Raw genomic sequence first — 17,792 nt, forward strand, 5'->3', positions numbered from 1 at the left:
GGTGGCGCGAGCGACGGCTGGTGTGCGATGTGCGCGCGGGCGACGACGGCGTGTGCGCGAGCGACTGTGCGGGATAGCTAGCTAGCTAGCTATGGCAAGCGGCTTTGCGGGAGAGCTAGCTAGCTATGGCACGGGGCGGCCGGTGTGCTAGCTAGCTAGCTGTCGCACGGCGCGACGGGCTAGACAGCGAGCGTGCCTGGGCGCCGGCGTGCGCGGCTGGCGCGGCGGAGGGCGCGAGCTGATGCTGCTGCTGCAGGGCGACCACGGGGGCAAACGCACGGACGGACATTTTGGGGTAGTCGACCGCGCTGGACGTCTCTAAGAGAAGCAGGACACGCATGGCCCTTTTGCTACCCATTGCCATCCCAAACGTATAAGGGCGTGTACAATGCATAGCCTTAAGATGATGCCTCGCATGCCATGTAGGATCGAATATAATGTAAAGTAGGTTCGGATAGAGAAGCGGGATCCTCTCCAGAAGGCGGGTGCTTGAAGAGAAAAAGTGTGGTCCGATGACTAAAACTAAAAAGATTGAATAAAAAGTAAAGATGTATGTGTACTAAAGTCATTATTTTCTATTTCTTAATGAAGCCCACTAGTAATATCTTGCATTGTGGAAAATAAATAAATAAATACCTCAAATTACTTTTTGTCATGGGGCATATGTATCAATATGCCATTATTGTACATGCCCTAAAATCCGAATAAAACAGATGTCCGTTGAGGATGGTGCGGTGAAGTTGGCCTCGTACGGCCGGCTTTTTTTTTTAGCGAAGAGTCATATGGCCGGCTGCCTCTTCCTTGTTGGTCCTCTCGGGTCTTGGTCCACCACGAGAGTGTACAGCACACCATGCCGGGCAGAAGAGACCAGGCGCGCGCGCCGCCCGACGCAGGGATTTAATAAAATGCAGTCTGGTCAGGTCCAGCGTCAAATCCGCCGCGCACTGGGTCCCACCTCGTCACTCCCTCCCGAGCCCCCCGACTTCTTTTTGTCAACTTGTTCCGCCTTCTCTCCCAGTCTCGCTCGTAGCTTCGCAGCCCTCCCGGCCAACGACCCTCGCCGGCGAGACGCACCGCGCGGGAGCCAAATGGCCGCGGCGGAGGCCGCGGCCGAAGCGGCGGCCGAGGCTTTCTCCATACGGTACCCTACTCTCGTCTTGCCTCCGCCTGTTTTCCCGGGACACGCGGCTGATGCATGCTGACCTGTTCGACCGAATGCCGCAGGGGGTTCGCCGCCAGGATGCGGGCCGTGGACGCGGCCAAGTGCTGGCCATTCGGAGGCTCCGAGGACGGGGACACGGAGACGCCGCAGCTCCCGCCAATGGACCCGACGCCGCGGTCGCGCTGGTGGGCCGACGAGCTTGCGGCGTTGCGGGCGCGGCTGGGTGTCTGCGCTGCGGGCGGAGACTTCGCCGTGGGTGGCGGCATGGGAGATGGTTTGGGGAAGGCGACGAAGAGGAAGGGATCTCGCGGGAGCGGCGGTGCCGAGAGGGCTAAGAGGCGGCGGAGAGCGCTCCAATCTAGCTTCCTTTTGAAGCACAAGGTACGGTTGGTGCCCCCGCTTTGCTTGCCCTTCCCCGAGTATTCGCTAGCAGCCGTTCTCTCGGTTCAACTTCATATATGATCTTCAGTTTAGTACTAGCTTTTAGGAAGGCCCTTGTCACATTGGTAATTTAATGTCATTTGCTTGCTCTATGTTTCTGCTGGCAGACATAAACAGTGAACACAATGCGTCCAACAAGACCCACATTATGTAGCACCGCGGTTAAATTTTCTGCTGCAATGTGCCTGTTTTAGCCATTTGAAGGTGGACATTGGAAGTAGATGTTTAATCCATAGGATTTAGAGGTAGTAATCCAATACTTTGATTAATTGAATGAAAAACCACACCCTGCATCGCCCTCCCCGGATGGTGGTGGCCGGGCTTGTTCTGGCCCGCAGCGACGGCGAAGGATAGGTCCACGAGCGGCGGCTTGAGCCGACAGGGGCTTGGTGCTGGCGGTTGGCTGCATTGGTGGTCCGTCAGCCGACAGCTCCCCATCGGCGCGACATCAGGACCTGTCGCCGGCGTCTGTATGGCAATGAAGGCATGGTTCCTGCTCCATCGGCGGCCGGGGTGATACACGGCAAATTGTAGGGGTGGCCTGATCTTCATGATTGGACAGGGATTCATGGATGAACACGAGGAATAAGGGAGGATTAAGAGGGACACACGCACGGATAAGGTTCACAACAAAAGTACTAACTCAAATCGTAAGGTCAATGCAAGAGGAACCTCAAGATCCAATAACAAGCAAATGAAAGAAAAAACATGGCGGTAGTTCATCCCTAAATCTCCATGAGAAATGGAAGGCTTGAGAGATAGTTCGTCCCTAATTGGAAGAGAGGAGGCGTTGTAATCCAGAAGGATTCATCTCCACATAGAGGTCTTGTAAGCCGGTTGGATTCTTCTCTGCATAGGACGCCTTGATCCCCTTGGGGTAGGTAGATTGAGCAAAGCTCTCCCAAGTTCTTAGTGTATACTCCCTCCGTCCGGAAAAGCTTGTCCCAAGCTTGCTCCTCAAATGGATGTACCTAGCACTAACTTAGTGCTAGATACATTCATTTGAAGGACAAACTTTTTCGGATGGAGGGAGTACTTTGCTAACACTAGATCTATTGAGGGGCATGGTATTTATAGTCTAGGACCGAAAGGGTACGGGGAGGAGATACACGGGCGCTGCCCAAAAAATGTGCATAAACAGTACTACCGGACAATCCAGGTTGGGGGCGGAAAGTCCGGTTGTGCTATCCTTTGGCGCCATTTTGCACTGCTGGACAGTCCGGGGCGCAGGGACCAGACAGTCCGGATGTGGAGGTGTAGTTGCACGTTCGGAGAAATGACTGGTAGTCCGCGAATTCGTCTGGAGGAAATATACGGTTTTTGGTTTTCGTCCGGTGATTTCCCAGACTATCTGCTGGATTCGTCCGGGCAAAACATAGACGTTTTGGGGTCACACAGGTGGTTGCCGGACTGTCTGGTAGTGCACCAGGAACACTTCCCTCTTTTCCTTTCCTTCTTCCTCGAGTCTTCGCTCCTCACTTGGGTCTTGGGCTTCTTACTTGCTTCTCCTTGGTACTTGCCTTTGTACCTAAGCATGCATAAGGTGTCGGCTTGAGGTAGTAGTCAGATCTCATTCAAACGCAAAGGTAGCTCAAAGAGGAGTGAACTCACCTTGGTTTATATAGTGTGTACACGAGCTCTTGTCATTGGTCAACCTGGCCTTGGCGATGAATCCATGGTGATGTCGGTGGGATGCTCCTCATCATGTTGTGGCGCTAGTCCCTGCTAGGGCATTGATGTGTGGGTCCTCTCCTCCCCGCTGCCATCGCCTATGTCGGCGGCGGGGTCTCTCAGCCACCTCTCTCATCCACAATTCCCTATTGTCTCGTCTCTTGAGCCGAACAGAACGCGCCAATGTTGGCCTGGGATCCCTGGGACTTCGGCTTTCCAGAGCGGTGCCTGCAGGTGGTCCATGAGGTGTGCTTGGTGTGTGGTGGTTGTTTCGGCTGGCCATGTGGGGTTGGCCAGCGTCTGGCAGGGGGTAGTCGATGGTGTTGTTGTCGTGGTAGGCTCATGTTGGACTTAATGCTAGGCGTATGGTGGCTTCTGTCGCCGGCGTGGTGTGCGAACCAGGTTCTTGGGCTAACACTATTGTAGGCATTGTCAGGGTTCTATTGATGGCTCATCATGGAGTTGCGCCATTGCGTGTGTTATTGCCGCGGCGCTTCAGGCGAAACCCTGCTTGAACTTGTCGGTGTTGAGAGGGGGGCTGCCCTCGAGCATCGTCTGATTGGTGGTGTCATCTAGGAGCCCACATTCACCCCCAACCCTCGTGATCTGGTTCCCTGAGTGAAAAACATGATTTGGCTTGCCAAATCAAATTGTCGTGGCGCAGATGACATTGCTCCTTTGTTCTAAGCGTTGTTCTTAGACGTCTGACCCTAGCTTAGTGCGTGAACCGGTGACACTCGCCTTGGCTCTAGCTGGTAGAATCTAGGTGTGCCTACAAGGCTGCAACATGCAAATGCGGTAGTGAGGATCGTGGAGGATGGGTCCCGTGTCGTGGCGTCTTGGAAGCATGGGGCCACACGACAAGTATCGGCTGATGATTGCAGGTGTAGGTTGCGACCAACGAGGGATATGACGAGGTGTGGTGATGTAGCATTCAAGACGCCAGCAGCGATTCTAGGGCCTTGGCACCGTTGTAGTGTGAGGCCGGCGGTCCGTGACACCATCAACTTTTGCCTTCTCTAATTTGGGAGGGGCCATTTTTCCCCTTCTCTGCAAAGTTGGATTCTCTCTTCTCGTGGTGGCGGATGCGTCATGTGCACTTTTATGGATGGTTGCTAGGCCAGGGTTTGTTTTGTGGTCTCAGTTGTGATGTTGGTCCAACAGCCGGTCTTGTGTTGAGTGGCTAGTTGTTTTGGCTTAGTCTTAGGCTTGTACAGTTGTAACCATATTCTTTCTATCCGTGCATTGAGGGGCAAGCTGTGTGTGTTCCCGGAAAAAAAAATCTACAGAATTTATGTTCCCGTTCTTTTGAGGGTAGAACAGGCCAATGGTGCATATTGTGTGTACTTAACTACTTGATGAACTGTAGAAAGGAATAAGCCAATTTTACCCTCCCAGACCACTTGCTGCCTTTGTAATGCCCCGACCAAACCCACTAGTTCCTGGTCATTGCGCCTGGGATCTAGAATGGCCCCAGAGAACTAGCCAGAGTGAGGACAAAGTTGCGTTCAAGGAGGGTGTTATTTATTTACCATTGCTGGCTATGATGCCATTTCATGGTGAATTTTGGTCAATTAAGCTACTGACATGGCAGAATTACCTTGAAATTTTGACTGCCCTGTGGTGTTGACATGCTTTTCTAAGTTCAAGGGGTCGAATCTCTGGTTTTTAATCAAAGTGTAGTTTTGATTTTGTTTTGGGCCTATTGTAAGATTAGAGAATCATGGTTTCTAGGACTGTTAAGTTACATGTTCTAGATTTAGGTTAGTTATCCACATTTACTTTTCCATAATTTTAAACATGCGCGTTGCTCTTTCTTTGAAAACCTGTACAAAGAAACATTGAAAGTGCATACCACATAGTATTATTTACTGGTCGGATTACATAGAAGTTCTATTGACTAACCACCTAATTCCATGTTCGAGTTTCCTCTACATAGTCAGCTTACCTTGTTATTCTCAGCTAATAATATGTAAGATGTTTTCTTTAACAGGAGAGAACCTCTAAACTCCAACCAGCATCTCGCTTACTTCAACGCATGCTCCATAAGAGTTTGTTGAGAAAACGAAAAGGCTGTACTATTCCTACACTAAGAGACCTCGTTATGAGGAAGAAATTGCAAGAGCGACAGGATCAGATGTCAACCCACAGAAACAGCTTGAAGAAACAGTCCGTGAGAGGAATGGATCACGAACGAAGCATAAAAATCAGCAGGCCAACTGATTATCCTGTAAATCTTGGCTGTGAAGTAGTGAAGCATGTTGCATGCCCACCCAAGGATGATATTTTTGGAGATCTACCTCTTTTAGAAAGCTCAAAAGTTATGTTTCATACTGGAGTTGACATACTTCCTACTATTATAGAAGATTCTTTTGTAGAAAATCAAAATGGGCCAGATGCCATATCAGAAACTGAACCATTGGAGCTAATGCCTATTGCTGACATTTCAAAGCAAACATCACCCCCCCTTGAAGACTCAGTGAAGAAGGAACAGAGTCCTGACAAAGGGTCAACATGCATCTTACTCAATGATGCAGGAAGGAGTCATTCTTCCTCTGCTGAGTTTGATGGTCTGCTAAATCATGCTAGTGTTACCATGGCGAAAACTTCTCTTCCTGAAATGCAGCTGAAATCTACCGATGTTCCTGCTTTAAGTTCTTATTGTAACGAGGGAGCAAAATCTGGTACTAGCAACTGTGCACAGGGTCGTTTCTACACAAACACAGACTGCTTTCAGGAAATGGAAAGACCTGGTACCAGTTCAGTGGCTGTGAGAACCAGAACTGAGGCAGTTAAAAAAGAAGATGCAGCAATCCATGTTGTAAACAATGCAAGTGTCACCATGGCGAATACTAGTCTTCCTGAAACGCAGCTGGAATCTACTCATGTTCCTGCTTTAAGTTCTTGTTCAGAGGCCGTGAGAACCAGAACCGAGGCAATTAAAAAAGAAGATGCAGCAGTCCATGGTGTAAACAATGCAAGTGTCACCATGGAGAAAACTAGTCTTCCTGAAACGCAGCTGGAATCTACTCATGTTCCTGCTTTAAGTTCTTATTGTAACGATGGAGCAAAATCTTGTCCTAGCAACCATCCGCAGGGTTGTTTCTATACAAACACAAACTGCTTTCAGGAAATGAAAAGACCTGGTACCAGTTCAGCGGCCGTGAGAACCATAACTGCAGCAGTTACAGAAGATAGAGATGCAACTGTCCATGGTCCAAACAATACAAGTGTCACCATAGCGAAAACTTGTCTTCCTGAAATGCAGCTGAAATCTACACATGTTCCTGGTTTAAGTTCTTATTGTAACGATAGAGCAAAATCTGGTTCTAGCAACCATCTGCAGGATCGTTTCTACACAAACACAAACTGCTTTCAGGAAATGGAAAGACCTGCTACCAGTTCAGCGGCCGTGAGAACCAGAACGGAAGCAGTTGCAGAAGATAGAGATGCAGCTGGCCATGGTCTAAACAATGTAAGTGTCACCATGGTGAAAACTTGTCTTCCTGAAATGCAGCTGAAATCTACTCATGGTCCTGTTTTAAGTTCTTATAGTAAGGACGGAGCAAAATCTGGTTCTAGCAACCATCCGCAGGGTCATTTCTACACAAACACAAGCCGCTTTCAGGAAATGACAAGACCTGGTACCAGTTCAATGTCTGTGAGAACCAGAACTGAAGCAATTGAAAAAGATAGAGATGCAGCAGTCCATGGCAAGAAGAGCACTGGTATCTCTGGTCGACTTGTTCCAACCGAATACCATCCTTCAGGTGAAGGCAATCTATCGTCCTCGGTTATGTCACAGAGGACTGTCAATGCAGGAATAAATGCAGATGGCATGTCTTCCTGCAGGAGTATGCCTGCCCAGGAATATGTCCCTGCTTCTATTCCTTGTAAAGTTGCAAGCAATGCGTATCATGAAAGTAGAAAGTCTGTGGATACATGCACATCATTATCAATGGATGACCAAGGTAGCTGGTACTCAAAAAATTACCCAGGTCGCTCTCCGGCAAGTATTAGTTTGCCTTTTATGGAGCTACCTGGCCTTGAAAAGATGGAGATCTCAAGCTATGATCCGAGGACAGGTGAAAATAACTTTATGAATGGACGATCAATGAACATAGTAAGATGCCAACAACAGAAGCAGGTGAGTGGCATGACCAGTGCTATGCAAAGTCAGAATAAGATTGGTTTCAGCGATTCTCAAGCTGGGAAAAAGGCCCCAGATGGTTTTGTGAGACGTGATAATTGTCATTCGTACCAACCCACCATGCGCTTAATGGGCAAGACAGTCTCACTTTGTAAAGGTAGCATGGAGCAGGAGGTACCAACTACAGGGAAGTGGATTGACAAAAATGTTGTTGGAGACCGTCCCTCATCAGTTTCATGCCAGTTGCCCCCAAAGAAGGTGTTCCCTTATCAAGATTCTGTGATACCAAGAACTCGTGTTCATGAATCGTCAGATACTTTGCCAAGGATTCCCAACAGTACTTTTGCAGAGGCAAGGCCTATTGTCAGTGATGCTCAAAGTCATAGGCTGCCACAGACTAATATTGTTTCTTCAGCAGTTAAAGATTACACTTGGAATTCAGGCAGTCAGTTTGGCCGGCAAGCTCAGGTAAACAAAGAATATGTCATAGGCAACTCAAGGACCAGGCATATGGAGTTGTCTCAGCCACCCGAGTTGATAAGCATTCATCGGAACCAATACTTGCACTTAGGCAATCCTGCATCAAGCATGTATGCAGAAGAACACACTTTTGTTGGTTCAGCAGTAAATCGATCTTCTCCTTCATTTCCACAGTGGTCATTAAATACAAGCATGCAGGGGAAGTACCAAAATCCCACTTCATTGGTTTACGAAGATCCTAGATCTGTTCGTACCCACCAACCTCCCTGCCAAGTACCTGGAGCAAATCTATTTTCAGCATCAAACATATCTTTTCATGACTACGGTACAAAAAATGCTGAGTCGAGAAACTCTTATCAGCGAGCACATCCTTCTCTTCCAAGTAGTGCGGCAAGTAAGTTCCATGACTACTGTACAAAAGATGTCGATGCCAGATACTCTTATCAGGGAGCACATCCTTCTCTTTCAACTAGTGTGGCAAGTAAGTCTATTTGGGCAAGTAAGTCTACTCGCGATGTTCTGAATATAGATGGCAGGAAGGGTGTTTCCCTAGTTGATGAAAGAAGCAAGAGACCAGGTTGTGCAGATAATGTTTCACAGCAACCTGCAAAGAGGCAGCTTGTTGCAGACAAACCGGAGTTAACAGGTTCGATGTTCCCATGCATGGAAAAGTACTCGTTTGGCTGGTCAGTAAATGATACAGTTGGCCCGCGGATGCTTGACTTCAGTAACAAAAGTAGCAGGACATGCCACACAAATGTCAAAAAATGAAAAAACAATAACTTAGGGGGGATGTCAGTTCCAGTTGTTGACGCAAGATCAAGGACTGTAAGCATGTTTGCAGGAGCTAAAAGCACGCTGAAGAACGATCATTCAAAGATGCCACATTCCACTAAATTTTCAGTTGGTAATAGTGGAATGTCAGAAAGAAACAGTGGAGTGTTCCTGTTCCACTTATTTCTTTGGTATTTGAATGGTAGGCAAAAGGGAAGCTGTAGTAGCCTTTTCTGCATTTCTCAAGATGTTAGTTTAGCAATCAGTCCATTGCTTGTAAAAACTTTTGCGAGCAAATGTGCAAGAATATTTTCCTTAGAATAGTACTCCCTCCGTAAACTTTTATAAGACGGTTTAGGTCACTAAAGCGTGACCTTAGACGTCTTATGAAAGTTTACAAAGGGGGTACATACCATGGCACATCACAAGCACGGGGACATTTAAATAGCCAAATGTTGTCGATTCGAGTATTTTTTGGGGCCTCATGTTCCTACCAGCATGTGTTCTGGCCCCTTAACACATACTCCTTCCGTTCCAAAATAAGTGGTATGTTGAACTAAAACCGCAACACTTATTTTGGAAGCGGAGAGAGTAATATCAGTTCAGATCTGTAATCTATACTCTACGGTCCAGAAAGTAAAGCCATCATTTGGTAGATTCATTGATCAGCGCTTCCCTGCACAACAAGCTAGGCGAGACAACGACAGGCGCATGGAAAGCAGGGTTTCTTTAAGAAAGCCGCGCCCACTGACTCTGAACTGAACTGAAAATGGAAACTTCCGATGCATGTCACCTAAGGTAGCCTTCTGGTCGTGCAACCTTGCAAAAGTTTGCTGGCGAAACGTGCAATCGCCTGAGACCCTCCGGTTTGTTCTTGCTTTCCTTGGGCCAAGAGTAAGGGAGACTTCGCATCGTATCTGCAAGGGTTCCTTCCTTGCCCACCTTTAAACCCCAGTTTTAAACTGCCCCAACACAAGTATAAAACCATCAGGTGTGTCCCTTGTCATCCACACCGTCCCATACCGACAGACCGACCGACCGAGGACGGCAAGAAACCTCGGAGAAAGCTTTCTTGCAAGCCGCGGCGACGAATCATGGGTGTTCTTGGTGCCCTTGCCAGGCATTTGGATTCCCTTGTTGGGTAAGCAGATCACACCTGTTTATTCACGTTGCTGCTTTTGTTCATTTCCTTGTGAACAGCTCTAAAATTTGTATTTCTCCTATGTTGCACTCCACAGGCCAGGAATCATGCTGCTTTATCCGCTGTAAGTGATTCATCAGAAAGAACGGTTGGTTTGAGAGATATTTGAACACTGTGCTCTGAATTCTAACAATAGTTGTTTTTTCTTGCACGATTAGATATGCGTCGATGCGCGCAATCGAGAGCCCTTCTTCCCTGGATGATCAGCAATGGCTTACCTATTGGGTGCTGTACTCCCTGATCACCCTCTTTGAGCTCTCATGCTGGAAGGCTCTGCAGTGGTAAGCCAGCAGTAACCCTCTGCTTGACTAGTTCAGTTATTGTTCTGAATTTCTCATATTTCGCTCTGCCTGTATATGTATGTATGTTTCAGGCTCCCTCTGTGGCCATACATGAAGCTCCTCTTCTGCTGCTGGCTGGTGCTGCCGATCTTCAACGGCGCGGCCTACATCTACGAGACGCATGTCCGGCGCTACTTCAAGATCGGCCAGTACGTGAGCCCCGGCTACAGCGAGAGGCAGAGGAAGGTGCTGCAGATGATGAGCCTCGACGCGCGCAAGTCCGTCGAGCGCTTCATCGAGACGCACGGGCCCGGCGCTCTGGAGAAGATCATCCAAGCCGTGGGTCCTCCTTGTTCCCTACACTATCTGCACATATGCTCTTTTGTTTCTGAATGTTTCTCTCTGTCTTTTTTTCCTCGTTCCTGATGCGATGGTTTGACTTGTGCATGCAGGCTGAACAGGAAGCCAAGAGAGCCTAGGTTTATGTAGCTCGTGGTGAGGTGAAAGGCATTCTTTCAACCGGGAGAAGAGAAACGAGTGGAAATGGAAATGGCTGCCGTGTGTTGTGATCAATATGCTTCAGCGGCTGTTATCCTTGTGCCGTGTGCGTGTGTTTGATCTGTTGGTTGGGCTTGGCAAGATACCTTGCTGTACATAAGAGATGATGAATGAAACATTCAAGGCTGCACATGTGAAATGTGATGTGATGTGCTCAGCACGAAATGGAGCGCAACCACAACCAGTCTCTGAATGAATGAAATTGAAAACCCATTCTAACTGTCCAACTAATGAACCAAATAATTCTGAACACATCTCCATCTCTCCACTGAACACCTTAATCCTTGAGATGAATGAAACCCAATTATTGTCTATACCCGTTACAAACTGCATGGCGTCGTATTCATCGCAAAATGAAAAGAGAAACAGGCTAATGTAGGCGAAAAGAATCAATCCTTTTCCATGCCCTTATTGGCGACAGGAAATGGGACTTGTACACTTCTGTACTGGATGGACCGCTCATGGATTGGGATCAAAGGGACGCGAGCGTGCTGATGTCCATCGGGTAGGCGTCGTTGGGCGACTGGGCGCGGTAGGACCGCCGGCCGACGATGATGTTGGCCGCCTCCGACGGGTGGAAGGCGTCCCAGAAGATGTGCTGGTCCCTGTTGGCGCAGGGCGCCTGGTACGGCAGGCACGTCACCTCCCCGTTGTTCCGGCCCACGCCGCAGCACCCGGCGGTGGACTCCGTGAACCCGTAGGCGGCGGCGTTGGCCAGGATGTCGGCGAAGATGTTGTAGGCGTTGATGTAGGTGAAGTGCGCGCCGGGGAGGGCGTTCATCTGGTCCACGAGGCCGACCAGCCGCCGGTTGAAGATCTGGATGGCGCTGTCGATGCGGCCGACGCAGGTGGCGCCGTCGGGGCTGTAGCGCGCCAGCTCGTTGGGGGCGCAGCCGACCTGGCCGACCCCGATCAGGGCCACCTTCCGGGCGCCGTAGCTGTACATGGCCTGGAGGTAGCGGCGGTAGTCGGCGATGAGCGAGTCGGCGAACTGCTCCGGCGTGTAGCGGCTGCCGGTGCTGTAGAAGGCCGGCTGGAAGTAGTTGTTGAGGTAGTCGTTGCTGCCCATGCCCACCGTGAAGATGCACTGGCTCAGCCGCTCCGACGCCGTGTCCCGGTCGCCCAGGATGTTCACCAGCGTCTGCACCGCCGTCTGGTAGTTCTGCACCTGCCCCGCGAACGGGATCCGCCCGCCCTGCATGCATCACGCCCACTCCATGAGATCAATTTCTTTTGGCTCTGCGACATGCATGATCGTCGTGAGCTTGTGATATGCACACTCCACGACGTACCAGCTGCTGGCCGGTCTCGGCACGGATCCCGGCGGCGGCGGAGGCGAAGTTGACGCCGTTGAGGAGCTGGTCGCCGCCCGTCGCGGCGTAGGGAGGGATGAAATTGTCGAAGCCCAGAAGTTGAGCTGCATGCGCATATCGGTAAAAAAAATTCACAACAAAGGTTAACGTTTTAGGTCGTGACGTGACAGTGAGAGACGTACGTAAGCACCATCGATTGATGTTTTATAAGTTGAAGGAGGACGATGGATCTAGGCAGTGGTTCTTGATGAATACCCCGGCAAATTTAATTCCGTGTAACCCTCACCGAACACCACTGCGAGTACTATATCGGCGGGCTGGCCCACACTGGGACGTAGTACGTGATGGGTGCCTAGCCAAGAAGAGCTACAGCCACATTCCTTTATTTACACACCTACCTTGAACATTTCTACTACTCCTACTGCTGCATGCATGCTGTACTTGGGAAGGATCGGAATGCCAGGCAGGCCAGCTACGGATCGTTTTCTATCACCTGGCCCAGATACGCATGCAACGCATGCACGCACCGCCCATGACCGCCATAAACATGGTCGAATCGACCGATCGTGTCCGAAACGAATGCGCTGGTACGTGGTAGACGACAATTCACTTGAGCTATCCTATATGTCCTGTAGCTAGCTCCTGTGTAAAGGAAGGTAGGTGGTGCATGCTGACGACGGCCGGGTTAATTTGGTCTTGACGTGGAGTATGTATATGCATGCATGGTTAGTTAATTACCGATGACGTCCACGGTGGTGAGGCCGTTGGTGAAGCGCCCCGACGGGCCGCCGGCGAAGTCGATGCCGTAGGGCGGGTAGTTGGCGCGCGCCAGGGACACGATGTAGTTGTTGTTGCCGTTGTCCACCAGCGAGTCGCCGAAGATGAAGTAGCACGGCACCTGCGGGTCGCACCTCGCCACCGTCGCCGCCAGCGCCAGCGCCGCCGCCGCCACCAACCACGCCAGCCGCCCCACCAGCTCCATGGCGCCCGCGGCTACCTAGCTAGCTTCCGGTGAGAGACGTAGCTAGCTCGCTATAGCTAGGCACGGGTGCAGGTGAGATCGGTCGACGAGCTGGGCGGGGAGAGGGGTGGATATGGACGGAGAGGGCGGGAGGTCGACCAGGGGAGCTAGCACGAGTCACGCTTGCACATGACCCACGGGACTGAGGTAGAATATATAGGCGCCGCGCGGGCAGCGATGGAGCGGCGCCGGATGGAGGCTGCAGTGATAGCAGATGGGCTCGTGGACGCGCTCCACTTGCATAGATCATAAGTAGATTGTTGGTCGCGCTTGGTGGGCGAGCTAGCCCCAGTACAGTAGTACTACTACTTTTTTTCATTCTAGAATACCCCCAATACAGTACTGGCATTAGCCATGTGCCGATCGATCGAGTTTTGAGTGACTTAGGCGGTGTTCGGTATCGGTCCGCTCCACAACAGTTGGGCGGAGCTGCATCTCAAAATAGCGAAATTGCAGTTTCCCCGCTCCGCAGATTCCGTGATTACTGAACAAGGCCTTAAGTTATTAAACTGGGAAGAGGGGCCGGCCGAAAATACAGGTAATTCCGCACGGCTTTCAGAACCGTGCATCACCGCATTTAATTGAATAGCACAGTAACATGGCCTTGTCTTCTACGATAGAATCGCGACAACCCGTGCACGCGCGATGCTGTCAAGTGTGTGTCTAACGTGCGATTGTAATTACTGGTTTGCTTGCGGTGCAGGCTGCAGCTTAGATGGATCTGTATATTGCAGCTTTTGCCTATAGTTCATTTAATTCTCCGGGCTCCTAGATACCAACGGGGTTCAGTGAACGTACTACATGCAAGTGGGCACTGTAGTGTAGGGTGCTTGCATTGCATGCATGGCAAGTTCTGTACTGCTACTCCAGCTAGTACTGGCCGGTGGTTGGATTCGGTGCGGTGTGGGTCTGTGCTGCGCCCGTGGCAGCATGATCAGTGAAGCACATGAACAGTTTTTACCGTGCGCCACAGTGCCATGTTTTTTCTTTTCAGAACAGGACACGCCGAGAAGAGCTAGCATTTTCGTGCATTCCTCTTTTTTTTTTGAAGAGAGGCAAAAGATTTGCCTCATTCATTTAATAAGAGGAATAGAGTTTATGGTTATGTTACAACACAGACAGCGTCACAACAAGACAAGTGAATGTGACCAACTACTCTCGCGTCATCAAGTATCCCAACTTTCTAGCACCCGCAGTTACCCAAAGCATGGCCTCCTTCTTGATGTTGGCGAGTAGGACCGTTGGTGGGGCACTCTTGTGACGGAACACTCGCGCATTCCTCTCATTCCAAATGGTCCAGGCGACGAGCATGGTGAGCGAGGCCACCGCCTTCCTGTTAGGGGTAGATGTGTCGGAGAGGCCGACCCACCACTCCTCGATGTTGTCCGAGAGGTGCCATGAGGATGTATCGATGCTCAGCAGTTGCAGCCAGTCCTTGACTAATCCCCATAGGCGGATAGAGAAGCGGCATTTGTAGAAAAGGTGATCAACAGATTCTTGCTCCCGCTTGCAAAGTGCACAAAGGCCACAGTTTGGCCATCCGCGCTTCTTCAATCCGTCCGCCGTCCAAATTCTATTCTGAATAGCCAGCCAAGCGAAGAACTTGACTTTGAGGGGAGCCCAAGCCCTCCACACAGTGTGCTCCATGGGGGATTTGATTGTGCCAAGGAATTGCGCTTTGTATGCCGACTCGGCCGTGTATTGCCCGCTAGCGGTGTGCTTCCACACAATATCATCCTCGGCATCCGCCTCGAGATGGAAGCCACGAAGTGTGGTCCACAGGGTGACAAACTGACGCAAGTGATTTAGCGAAAAAAAGTCTGGTATGCAAATTTTCGAGACCCACACATCGTTGTTGAGAGCTTCGCGCACCTTCCAGTTTTTCCTCGTGGACGCCTCAAAAATTAGAGGTGCAATGTCCCTAGACTTGCGGTCATTCACCCATGGTGCATTCCTCTTCAAGCACCTGCATTCGTGCAAGCCGGCCCCAATTATGTGCCAACTACTCCGGGGTTTACTACTAACTATATTGTTTATGAGATGATGAATTTAAGCACCTCAAAAAAAATTAAATGCAAGGAAAACCACGAAGTCGCTTCCTGTAGAAAAAGGTAGGCTAGCTGCTTGTACGTACCGTGACTCGCAAATGATCGTTTCCACGAAAATTACAGGCAGTAGTACAAGGCAGTACCGGTGGAGTACCAACTAAGAAAGCATTTCATCAACTTAAGTGAGGCCGCCCGTAGGCCGCAGCGGCAAGTAACTAGGCATGGAGGACGTACGACACTAGTCCGTGAGATGGGCCATGAACCGCGGCATGGAGTCCGTCGACGAGCGCATAGAGAGGCACCTCCATTAATGCCGGTAGGAGGAGGAGGCAACGCGAGCGGTGAGCGCCATCAAGTTGAAGAGCCATCGATCGGCCGCCCCCAAATCATGCATGCGGGTTTCCCAGCGCTTGCGTTGCGTTGCGGCAGCGCGAAGCAGCCCCCCGGCGCCGAGCTGGCCGGCATTCCGCGCCGCGCAAACCGACGGCCGCACATGCACGCATGCGTGCATGTCACCCACAGGAGAGGAGAGGACGACCCATCAGAACGGGTGAGCAAAACAGCTAGAGCAGACTGCAGACCTGACCTACCACGGCGGCGCGTTACTCGCGGCTGCAGATAGATATGACAGAGTCCCGGGGCTCCGCGACTGCTCTGACGCTTCGTTTCCATGCAGGAACGGACTTGCCAAGGACGGGCCAGTGGTTGTAATGGTCGGCTCGCTGCCATGAGTGGCCGCCCGCAAGGATTGGATAGCTAACCTTGCACCTGCAGGGAATGGCACGGTCGTGTTGGTCAACCGCTGCTGCGCATCATCGAGGTCGAAGCTTCTATCGTGGCCTTAGCTGGGGCCTGGGGCTAAGTGGTTGTGTAATATTATGCCGCCAGAGCTGTTGCGGGTTCTGTCCCTCAAACTCTTCTTCATAATCAATAAAAATGACAAATCCTTTACCTCGTTTCAAATAAAATATGTATATGTCCTAGACTTGGAACACAGAACGGCTTACTTTTTTTTCTTTCTTTGCGGGGTAGAGAGCGGCTTACCTTGACAGTGCAACTGATTTACTATGCTCCCAGCGACTAACACTACACCGAATTCTGCGATATGGGTACCAATTGGGATGAGGTAGCATGGACAAAGTCCCCAAAATCGCTCGATCTATTGGCCTGGGAGTCTGAGAGACGACCTGATGCCAAGACCAATCAGACACTTCAGCAACATTGCAACAGCGTGACATATATATGGATTGATTAGTTTTTTTGGCTAGTTTGTGCTCTAATTTTTCGAAAGGCCTAACTACTAGTACTCTCTCCAATCCTTACTAATTATCGCTAATTTAGCACAACTTTATTGTAACCCGCAAAAAAAAAGCACAACTTTATTGTAGTAAATCAACGATGATTTATATGGATCAGAGGGAGTAGTATTTTTGGGTAACGGACGTACCGATTTATCCTTGACCCGTCCTGTCACCACTGCAGATAAAGACATCATAGATGGGGCTTAAAAAGAACACCCTTTTTTTACAGATCCATCTGTGAGTTAATGCGAGTGATGAGTTTGTTTTCACCGACAGTCACCCGAGGACCCGACCATGGAGAGTAAGTAGTAGTAGCGATGGTGCTCCGTGTCTGCCCGTCAGCGATGAGCATGCAGGTGATGGCCTTCCCGTGTTTGGATGTCAGTGGCTTGTGACTATCGTATTTTGGCGATAAATATTTTAAATATTTTTATTATTGATTTAAATAAATGCACAGATTAGAAAGCATTACATGTTCATCTTCAGGCAAAATAATTAGATATGTTCATACATTTCATTTGTTAGTATGCTCTTTCATAAATCCCTTCCCGAATGGAGTAAACGAGTACAACCATAGCGTCCCATATGGGTGTGTGCCTAGATGTGGAACTCTCGGAAAGGAAGGAGCGGGGCAATTAATGATAAAAAGTGTTTGAGCACATCAATTTCTTCAACAAAGGTATACTTCAGCATCTCTTGCATATTCCCATCTTTTCTTCATTGATGTTCCGCAGCCAAGGCACCCAGATCCACACATGCAGGCCGCGAGAGGAGGGGATAGGCCGTGTTGCCCATGTTCCCTGCGTGTTGCAACACTGTTGGGAGAGGATGGAACCGCGATGTGTTACACACGCGCATCATCCATTGTCACGAGGGAGGCGTTTGTGGATCGGCCTCTACCATCGCAGTGGTGTTGCAGTGGTGTGAGGCAAAGAGGTGGGGTGGTGAAGTTTGCTGCCATGACTAGAGGGTAAGGAGAGGGCGGTGTCTAGGATGAGCTCTAGAAAGGTGACAACCTTTTTGGTATGATTTAAGTCACCCCTCGAATAACGAGCAGCAACTAAAAACGACCAATGGATAACCATTCGTAGCAAACGAGGCGATGCCACAATCAGAAAGGTTGACACATCCGTAAGTACTGAAAGGCTGAAGCCCCGCTTGGATTGCCGTTTATCTCCTAAATACCCCCTAAAACGATAGACACCTTGAGGTGTCTTTTTTTTTTCCAGCCAAAAATCACGTACGGGCCGGTAACATACACCTGTAAACTAAATCCGTGTGTTTAAACTTACACCGATACCATGCAGGGCCTGAACATCGAGAGGCATGGTTAATTACCATAACTGGAAACATACCATCAATAATAGTGTCAACCAAAGTGTTGCTGATCG

General features: G+C 49.9%; 3 protein-coding genes across 3 annotated transcripts; 2 read left to right on the top strand and 1 right to left on the bottom strand.

Moving 5' to 3' along the window:
• Positions 1 to 1,120: 1,120 nt before the first annotated feature.
• Positions 1,121 to 9,292, top strand: LOC123062005 (uncharacterized; the record flags this gene model as incomplete). The annotated part of the gene is given in 3 exon segments (XM_044485304.1): positions 1,121 to 1,141; positions 1,225 to 1,543; positions 5,268 to 9,292. Coding segments are annotated over 3 exon segments (3,748 nt in total), but the record flags the coding sequence as incomplete, so codon positions are not given.
• Positions 9,293 to 9,411: 119 nt separating this feature from the next.
• LOC123062007 (HVA22-like protein f) lies at positions 9,412 to 10,857 on the top strand. Its single transcript, XM_044485307.1, has 5 exons — positions 9,412 to 9,819; positions 9,917 to 9,943; positions 10,038 to 10,160; positions 10,253 to 10,499; positions 10,613 to 10,857. The coding sequence occupies exons 1-5, from the start codon at positions 9,773 to 9,775 to the stop codon at positions 10,637 to 10,639; spliced, it is 471 nt and encodes a 156-aa protein (XP_044341242.1). The 5' UTR covers positions 9,412 to 9,772; the 3' UTR covers positions 10,640 to 10,857.
• A 145-nt stretch (positions 10,858 to 11,002) lies between these two features.
• LOC123062006 (GDSL esterase/lipase At5g45670) lies at positions 11,003 to 13,187 on the bottom strand. Its single transcript, XM_044485306.1, has 3 exons — positions 12,770 to 13,187; positions 12,011 to 12,135; positions 11,003 to 11,913 (listed from the first exon to the last, which is right to left on the bottom strand). Exons 1-3 carry the CDS (start codon positions 13,011 to 13,013, stop codon positions 11,191 to 11,193), a joined length of 1,092 nt encoding a protein of 363 aa, XP_044341241.1. The 5' UTR covers positions 13,014 to 13,187; the 3' UTR covers positions 11,003 to 11,190.
• Positions 13,188 to 17,792: the final 4,605 nt, after the last annotated feature.

This window comes from Triticum aestivum, chromosome 3A (assembly GCF_018294505.1).
Source record: "Triticum aestivum cultivar Chinese Spring chromosome 3A, IWGSC CS RefSeq v2.1, whole genome shotgun sequence".
NCBI lineage: Eukaryota > Viridiplantae > Streptophyta > Magnoliopsida > Poales > Poaceae > Triticum > Triticum aestivum.

Coding starts and splice junctions, on each gene's coding strand:
- LOC123062006 (XM_044485306.1), bottom strand. CDS start 13,013: ATGGAGCTGGTGGGGCGGCTGGCGTGGTTGGTGGCGGCGGCGGCGCTG. Junction 12,136..12,769: donor CACCACCGTGGACGTCATCG/GTAATTAACTAA, acceptor ATGCGCATGCAG/CTCAACTTCTGGGCTTCGAC. Junction 11,914..12,010: donor CCGAGACCGGCCAGCAGCTG/GTACGTCGTGGA, acceptor TGATGCATGCAG/GGCGGGCGGATCCCGTTCGC.
- LOC123062007 (XM_044485307.1), top strand. CDS start 9,773: ATGGGTGTTCTTGGTGCCCTTGCCAGGCATTTGGATTCCCTTGTTGG. Junction 9,820..9,916: donor CATTTGGATTCCCTTGTTGG/GTAAGCAGATCA, acceptor TGCACTCCACAG/GCCAGGAATCATGCTGCTTT. Junction 10,500..10,612: donor TGGAGAAGATCATCCAAGCC/GTGGGTCCTCCT, acceptor TTGTGCATGCAG/GCTGAACAGGAAGCCAAGAG.